The sequence below is a fragment of the Solanum dulcamara genome, chromosome 2 (genome assembly GCF_947179165.1).
Source record: "Solanum dulcamara chromosome 2, daSolDulc1.2, whole genome shotgun sequence".
Lineage (NCBI taxonomy): Eukaryota > Viridiplantae > Streptophyta > Magnoliopsida > Solanales > Solanaceae > Solanum > Solanum dulcamara.
Window position 1 is genome coordinate 20074254 of NC_077238.1, and position 9102 is coordinate 20083355.

Sequence of the window (9102 nt, forward strand, 5' to 3'; positions counted from 1 at the left end):
GCTCGGTAGGTTTGGAATGGCTGACTAGGTTATTTAATGTCATCTTTACGACGGCAACGATGCCCGTAGAATGGAGATCGAGCATCATGATCCCGCTTTACAAAAACAAAGGGGATAGCCGGAGCTGTGACAACTATAGAGGTATTAAGCTTCTAAGCCATACTATGAAAGTGTGGGAAAGAGTGGTAGAGATGAGGGTGAGGAGAGGCGTGTCTATTTCAGAGAACCAGTTCGGATTTATGTCGGGACGCTCAACTACAGACGCCATCCACCTTATGAGGAGACTAATGGAGCAATATAGGGAGAGGAAGAGAGACTTGCATATGGTATTCATCGACTTGGAAAAGGCTTACGATAAAGTTCCACGAGAGATACTATGGAGATGTTTGGAGGCTAAAGGTGTACCTGTAGCGTACATAAGGGTGATCAAGGACATGTACGAGGGTGCCAAAACTAGGGTAAGGACAGTAGGAGGGGACTCAGAACACTTCCCAGTTATGATGGGGTTGCATCAAGGATCAGCTCTTAGCCCGTTCCTATTTGCCTTGGTGATGGATGGATTGACGCGACAAATTCAAGGTGAGGTGCCATGGTGTATGCTTTTTGCGGACGACATAGTCCTCATCGATGAGACTCGTAGCGGAGTTAACGCTAAGCTGGAAGATTGGAGACGCACCTTGGAGTCTAAGGGGTTTAAGTTGAGTAGGACCAAGACAGAGTACCTAGAGTGCAAGTTCAGTGAGACACCTCAAGAGGTTGGCGCGGAAGTTAGGCTCGGGGACCAAGCCATCCAAAAGAGAAGTAGTTTTAAGTACCTTAGTTCTATCATGCAAGACAGCGGAGAGATCGACGAGGATGTCACACACCGTATTGGGGCAGGATGGATGAAATGGAGGCTCGCCTCCGGTGTGTTATGTGACAAGAAGGTGCCACCACAACTTAAGGGCAAGTTCTACAAAGTGGTCGTTAGACCAGCTATGTTGTATGGGGCGGAGTGTTGGCCAGTTAAGGTCTCCCACGTGCAAAAGATGAAGGTTGCCGAGATGAGAATGTTGAGATGGATGTGTGGGCATACCAGGAGTGACAAGATTAGAAATGAGGCTATTCGAGAAAAGGTAGGAGTGGCCTCGGTGGAAGACAAGATGCGGGAAACGCGACTGAGATGGTTTGGACATGTGAAGAGGAGAGTCCCAGATGCACCAGTGCGGAGATGTGAGAGGTTGGCCATGGATGGTTTGAGAAGAGGTAGGGGTAGGCCAAAGAAATATTGGGGAGAGGTGATCAGACAGGACATGGCGCATTTACGGCTTACCGAGGACATGACCCTAGATAGGAGGGTGTGGAGGACACACATTAGGGTAGAAGGCTAGTACATAGTGGTTTTATTCTCCCTTATTCGTAGGCGTATTAACGCACTATGATTTCTTGTACTCTGATGTATGTTATTTATGGTATTTATGTTATTATCTAATAATAATATCTACTGTTTTTTGTGCTTTGATTATACTATTGTTTGGACCGTTTTCGTCATCTACTTATTTACTCTAATATTCTTGTCTGACCTTTTTCTATGCTTTTATTGAGCCGAGGGTCTTTCGGAAACAGCCGTCCTACATTGGTAGGAGTCAGGTCTGCGTACACTCTACCCTCCCCAGACCCCACGATGTGGGATTTCACTGGGTTGTTGTTGTTGTTGTTGTAATGAGATAAGTGTCAAAAACACACCTGAATTATCTCATTTTTTTGAGTTTCATACCTAAACTATTGAACGTTTGAGTTTCATACCTAAACTATCACTTATTAGTTTGAGAAACACACATCTCTCTTTAGGTGTGGCGGGGTAGAATTTTTTTATTTTAAATAAAAATATCTAAATTGTTATTTGAAGATGGGGCGGGGGAGGTGTGTTTTTCAAACTAATAAGTGATAGTTTAGGTATAAAACTCACACTTCTAATAATTTAAATATGAAACTCAAAAAAAAAGATAATTTAAATGTGTTTTAGAGATGTTTTCAATTTTTTCATCTTGTAAGGTTTAATGAGAGAGTTGGAGCTCACCCGACCCGACCCCATTGAGAAACGGTACATGAATAAACAAGAAGCGGGAGCATTTACATTTAAGGGTTTATCGCAGAAAACATGCTAGGGTTCTGAAGCCTTCTAGATTCATATCGCAACTTTGTCTGTCACTGTTGTCGGCGATTATTAGTTACCGATCTGATCAAAAGCAGGTCGCCGGAAAAAATGGCGTTAGCTTTCGATGAATTCGGAAGGCCGTTTATAATACTCAGGGAGCAAGAACAGAAAACTAGATTAAGAGGCCTCGATGCTCAGAAGGCGAACATTTCCGCCGGAAAAGCTGTTGCACGTATTTTGCGTACTTCACTTGGTCCTAAAGGCATGGATAAGATGCTTCAGAGCCCCGACGGCGATGTCACCATCAGTATGTTCTTCTTCCTCATTTTTTGCTTCTCTTACTCTTTAGTGAAGTTTGATCTAACTTTTTTGCTGCTTAGTACTAACTTTGGTGATCTACGTTTTTAACAAACATCGTTTGTGGCTTTTATTTGCTTTCTCTGTATATTGTGTGTTTGGTATGAAGAAAAATTTTCGTGCAAAGTGTTGTCCAGGAATGATTGGTTGGTGAGCTGAAAATGTTTTCTGCAAAAAAATTATTTTTCAAGATTGATAATAATGCCAGTGAATTGGGCAGTGTTTTGACAAAACCTCTTGAGTATTAATGTTTTTTTTTTTTTTTAAAAAAAGATTATCCAGGCTATCTGGGGTGTTATATATCATGATGCAAATACAAGAAAAGGGGCTTGGCCTTACCTCCGAATACAACACAAGGATAAAGACTTATCCTTTTCAAAAAGAGGAAAGGGGAGGCTAATATGCACAGTCCAACCTTCGCAAAAGGCCTACATATACTACTAACTAACAAAAAAGTTTGCCTTGTCATATTTGGGCCTTTTAGAAGGCATTTGTCTCTTGTCCAATTGGAATGGATCTTTAGCCCCCACAGGAAGTCTGCAACCATGTTAGCCTCCCTGAAACAGTGTTCCACAGTGACATTAGCAAGTTTCTTCAGGTGTTGTATCTCCTCAATGATCAAATTTAGTTTGTAGTTGTAGCTTTTGTTGTCTCCTCAACTATCCCAGGTGAAGTTATTAATGGTTGATAACAATGTCCAAGTATTAGTTGGAGCAAGTGATACTCAGTTAGAGCTGGGATAGTTACAAAGGCAAAATGAATTCTGCACGTAAATAAGGGAAATAATGGAACCAAATGCTGGAAAATGTATATGTTTTCTTGGGAAAATGCTTTTTGGTGACCAAGCACCTGAATATGACTTCTTCGTGGGAAGTATTTTGGCACATTGTATCTGTAAATAACTGGATTCTGCATCGCTAGTAGTAATCCTAGTGTTCTAAATGACAATGTGAGAAACTGCAAGTATAGGAGCTTTGGTTCTGTATTGTGAATTTTTCATTTAGTGGTAGATGCATTACTGATTCTAAGAAATTTTGTGTGAGGTTGGCGTTGATGAGGTTATAAGTTCCATTTTTTGTCCAGTAGCTAGGCTTAGTAGAATCTCAAGTGTACGACTCTACACGGCTCTAGAGTCAAGTTAGTTAGGCTCCCATAGTTGGATTCACCACAGGTTGTTTAAGTGCGTCCATTTATCTTACTGTGTTTGCTGTGATGTATGGTCATATTAGTGCTTGCAGTCATAGTGTGTATGGAGGAATTCTTAGGGGCTAGTGCATAGGCAGTGTAGATTTTCAAGCTTTTGATTGCTGTCGATCCATTTTATTTATGGAAATTGGATTGTGTCTCATGGGATATGTTTTTAGTTTGTATCAATTATTTGTAATTCTGACCTTACTGATAATTTTGAACAATCAAGGAAGGAAATCATAACTCTACGTCTATTCTTGTAATTTCAGTACAACGTTCAAATGTGAAAGGTAGATTAATATATGATTGAAAGGTAACAATACCTCTTAGGAGACTATTTTTGGAGCACTTTATATTTAAAATATCTCTTTTGTTTGAGGAGGGTAGACTGCAGAGGCTTGTGTTTTGCTGTCTCATTGATGCCTGACATATAATATTGCTTTGCTACAAAATGTAGCTCTGTTGACCCAGCTTCATAAGAATGCTACATCAGTGTTCTGGAAAGGAATTTTTGTGGTTGACCTTGGGGCAGTATACAATAATTTTCCTGTGAGGTTTGAAAAAGGCAAGCCAATTGAAGCAAACTTTTGGTTGGTTTCAGCTTTCCCTTCTTTCTGCCAGGCGTGCCTTTATTCGATAGTCTACTTATGTTTGGGCAGAGCAGTGGTTACTTGAACACATAGTTGAAGCTACTATGAGCTCTTCCTTTTCTGGATCTAACCTATGCAGACAATCTCATATCTTGTTTTGATGTTTCTAATATTGGAGATTTCAATTGTCAGCAAATGATGGTGCCACCATTTTGGAGCAGATGGATGTTGACAATCAGATTGCAAAGTTGATGGTTGAGTTGTCCCGAAGTCAAGATTATGAAATTGGCGATGGAACCACTGGAGTTGTTGTCATGGCTGGGGCACTTTTAGAACAAGCTGAGAAGTTGTTAGAACGTGGTATTCATCCTATTCGGATTGCAGAAGGGTATGAAATGGCTTCAAGGATTGCAGTTGAACATTTGGAGCGTGTAGCACATAAATACAAATTCAGTCTGAATGATGTTGAGCCTTTGGTTCAAACTTGCATGACTACTTTGTCATCTAAGATGTAAGTGACAAGTCAATTTCAGATACTGGTTAGAATCTTTTATGTTGTCGAATTGTACTTAATGGCTTCACGAACATGCGCTTTATTTTATCTAGTATATGCATCATGCATAGTAATTTGCTGCTTCTGATACTGATTACAATGCTGAAGACCCTGCAACAAACTTGCTACTTGTTTTGACATGAATAATTTTTTGCAGTGTGAATAGATGCAAACGTAGGATGGCTGAAATTGCTGTTAAAGCTGTTTTAGCAGTTGCTGATTTAGAGAGGAAGGATGTAAACCTGGACTTAATCAAAGTTGAAGGAAAAGTTGGTGGGAAATTAGAGGACACGGAGCTAATTTATGGTATTATAGTTGACAAAGATATGAGTCATCCACAGATGCCAAAGCAAATTGAGGATGCCAAAATTGCAATTTTGACATGTGCTTTTGAGCCTCCTAAGCCAAAGACTAAGCATAAGGTTGACATTGATACTGTGGAGAAGTTTCAAACCTTACGCTTGCAGGAGCAGAAGTACTTTGATGACATGGTTCAGAAGTGCAAGGTAAAATTGCTTAATCTGTACATGAGATAAGAGTTGAAAACCTTTGTTGAAGCTAATCCCTTGTTCAATAAGGGAATGAAAATGGGATGGTTGGGGCAACAAAAGATGGAGACATGTTTCTTGGCCCTTGTAGATATGTTGGAGTATTGAGAAGTCTATGATCAGCTAAAATTAATAGTTCTTTCCTGGAATTTCAGGTGATAGTGTTGCAAAACTAGTTCCTTCACTCTCCCACATCAATTTATTCTCTTAGCAAAGGAATTTGTTGTTCCCAGCCTATTGTTGTTTATGTAAAACTCAGTTAAGAATGAAATCCAGATATATTTGTTCTCCTCTTTCTTGCCCCTTAATCCTTATCTTGTGAGGTTATGCAATGTGGTCTGTTATTAGCATAAACAAGTAGAGGCAGTAGGGAGGCCAACTCTTGTGTTCACAATTACCACTACAGTTTGTTTGGATGATTGATACCAGTTGTATAGTATCATATTGTTACCTTAAGTATAAGGTTTGTTTTAATTGTTACTTAAATTTTATTGTATTGTGTAAATATGGTTTCAATACAACCTATGTACTGTTCTGTGTATTTATACTTACAAGTTATGTTCACAATTACCACCGAGTCATATATAAGGGAACTTCATTTACAGCTTTTTGGATGATTGTTACCTATTGTATTGTATCATATTGTTAATTTAAGTACAATATTTATTTTAATTGTTACTTAAATTTTATTGTATAGTGTAAATATGGTTTCAAGACAACCTATGTCCTGTTATGTCTATTTATGAATATACGTTATTAGCGTAAATTTTTTATTGTATCGTATTGTTGAATCTGTTGTTATGTAACGATGAGAAATGGTATTTTATGTAACTACTTATTCATGTGATTGCATCTTTACCTCTTTTTTTTCCTTCTCATCTTGCATTTATTATCTAATAATCTTACTTTCTCCTCTACCCTACATTTTTTGAACTCTGCATGTATCACACTTTTTCTTTATAATATTGTAAGTTTATTTTTCAAATTGCTGGTGCATGACCGTATGTAGTGACGGAAAACAATACAATCTATCCAAACGTTGTATTCATCAAAACAATAGAGTACGATACATTACGAAATGATACGTGATAACCATCCAAACATTTTGGTAGTGAGATGAGATCTTTGATGCGTGTTCTTAGGACCAAGAATTGCAATAGGTGTGTATTTACATGCAGTTTATTTTTATCTGGACCTATTTACCTTGTATTCTGGTGGTTTGGCTTCTTGGAGTTTCATTTGTCTAACAAGGGTGCCATATCTAACAGGATGTTGGTGCCACCTTAGTTATCTGCCAGTGGGGTTTTGATGATGAAGCTAATCACTTATTGATGCATAGAAATATGCCTGCTGTTAGATGGGTAGGTGGTGTGGAATTGGAGCTGATAGCAATTGCCACAGGTTTGTGTCTACTTATCGATTATGATGCCTTGCATCTTTCACCATTTCTGTTGGATCTGATTTAAATACATTCCTTCTTGGTATCTGTGCATTTGATTAGGTGGGAGAATAGTTCCTAGGTTTCAAGAGTTGACACCTGAAAAACTTGGCAAGGTACATCCCTTTCTTTCTGCTCTGTTTGTGGACGTGCATTATGTATCTATTAAATATTGTGGACTTAAATGTGAAAGTTGTTAAACTTAAACTTTATGGATATGTAATACACTTTTTACCTATATATTGTTACCGCCAAACACTGCATGAATATATTGTGGAAGTGTTTCTAATTCATTTATATGTAGATTACTGGACATCATATCTTGCCATGAACTCCATGAGAGCTTCACCATTTAGTTAACCTTATATTATGCAATACACTTGTGGATTTGTAGCTCTCTCTAGTCTCTATTTGCTAAAAATGATTTTCTATTTCAGGCTGGTATTGTTCGGGAGAAATCCTTCGGTACAACAAAGGATAGAATGATTTACATTGAGCATTGTGCAAATTCCAGAGCAGTTACTATATTTATCCGTGGTGGTAAGTTGATTGCCTGATGAGATGCCTTATTAGTTCGTTCTACTGTTGATGGAAATTGTGCGTTGTTTTTTTGGTCTACTTTTTTATTAGTTTATTCTGCTACTAATGAAAATAGCATGTGTTGTTCTTGGTTTATTTTCTTAACTGTTGATGAATATTCACAAGAAATTGACTTAAATTTTGGAGTTTCTTTACTTTACCCTGCCCTATATGTACATGTTGTATTCGATTGTGAGAGATTTATGATTGAACTCTACAAATATGTGCTCCCTGAATCTAAATCGTGGTACATTATTGGGGTATTATCCTTCCGTAAGTATGTTGTTTGAAGTTACCTAAAATAGAAATTTTTAAGAGATATCATCAAGCAAAATGTGTTTCCAAAACTGTTTTTTCACTTGAGTATATTTTCTGTCATACCAAACTTAGTGCATTTTCATAAGATATATACAAACAATCAATTCAATTTTGATTTTCTATGGGTTTTAATTGACTCAACCAAAATCAAAATTTCTCTAGGGTGTTTGGTTGTTTGGTTTATTACCCCACCTCCCCCTTTAACTGTAACTAACTCGGTAGATGGGAACTATACATAGAAGTAAAACATGGTTTTCTATCATCTAGGTTGGTGCCATTCGTTTTGCGTGGAGCACATTGTGCAACATGTTTTCTTACCTGTGCAAGTTTGAGGTTTTTGTGCTAATGATTATCCAGCACTATATGAAATGACTTTGCATATGACAAGAACTGTTATATATTAGGATGGCTGACCTGATATTTGATCACTGTACAGGCAACAAGATGATGATAGAGGAGACAAAACGTAGTATCCATGATGCTCTATGTGTTGCTAGAAATCTTATTCGCAACAATTCAATTGTATATGGTGGTGGTTCAGCAGAGATTTCTTGCTCAATTGCTGTTGAAGCGGCTGCAGATAAACACCCAGGAGTTGAACAGGTATAGGTTTTAGTTGTTTTTTTATATTTTTCTGTATCCGTCTTTTGTATTTAAGTGTCTTTCGCTGAAGCCTCAATTCTTCTTTCTTTAGTATGCAATCAGGGCATTTGCAGATGCTTTGGATTCTGTCCCAATGGCACTTGCTGAGAACAGTGGCCTCCAGCCCATTGAAACTCTATCTGCTGTTAAGTCTCAGCAAATTAAGGTAATCCTGACTTATTAGTACTTAAAAGCAATATTAAATTAGTCCAATATTGAAGAGTCATTCTATGATACTTGTTAAAAAAGAGTCGTTCTATGACATTTCCAGCTGTTAGTGTTAGAAAAAGGAAAAGATACAGAAGCCGTTCTTTCCCATTTCTGACTGTCATGTATGTATCCAATGTTTTTCTGAACAATTGTGTTATAACATCAAATCTTATATGCAGGAGAATAATCCCTGTTGTGGAATTGATTGTAATGATGTTGGCACAAATGACATGCGTGAGCAAAATGTGTTTGAGACTCTAATTGGGAAGCAACAACAGATAATGCTTGCAACTCAGGTTGTCAAGATGATCCTAAAGATTGATGATGTGATTTCTCCCTCCGAGTATTGATTTTAAGTACGGAAATGCAAAATTTTATTTGCTTAAGAGAAGATGAGCGTTTTCCTTCTGGCTATGCAAACCAGAAGTTTTGTTCGGTGAAACATTCACGATCTTATGCTTTTGCTTCTATGTTGTCTATTTGAGTAGAATTTTGGTGGTTGATGAATTTCACTTGATTGATGATCAGTTTCCGTCGCAGTA

The 9102-nt window shown here is 37.9% G+C and overlaps 1 protein-coding gene across 1 annotated transcript; it reads left to right on the forward strand.

The window, feature by feature from the left end:
• The first annotated feature begins 2106 nt into the window (after positions 1-2106).
• On the forward strand, positions 2107-9102 carry LOC129880418 (T-complex protein 1 subunit epsilon-like). Its single transcript, XM_055954447.1, has 9 exons — positions 2107-2444; positions 4465-4783; positions 4983-5331; positions 6642-6774; positions 6875-6927; positions 7249-7351; positions 8145-8311; positions 8403-8516; positions 8740-9102. Exons 1-9 carry the CDS (start codon positions 2246-2248, stop codon positions 8908-8910), a joined length of 1608 nt encoding a protein of 535 aa, XP_055810422.1. The 5' UTR covers positions 2107-2245; the 3' UTR covers positions 8911-9102.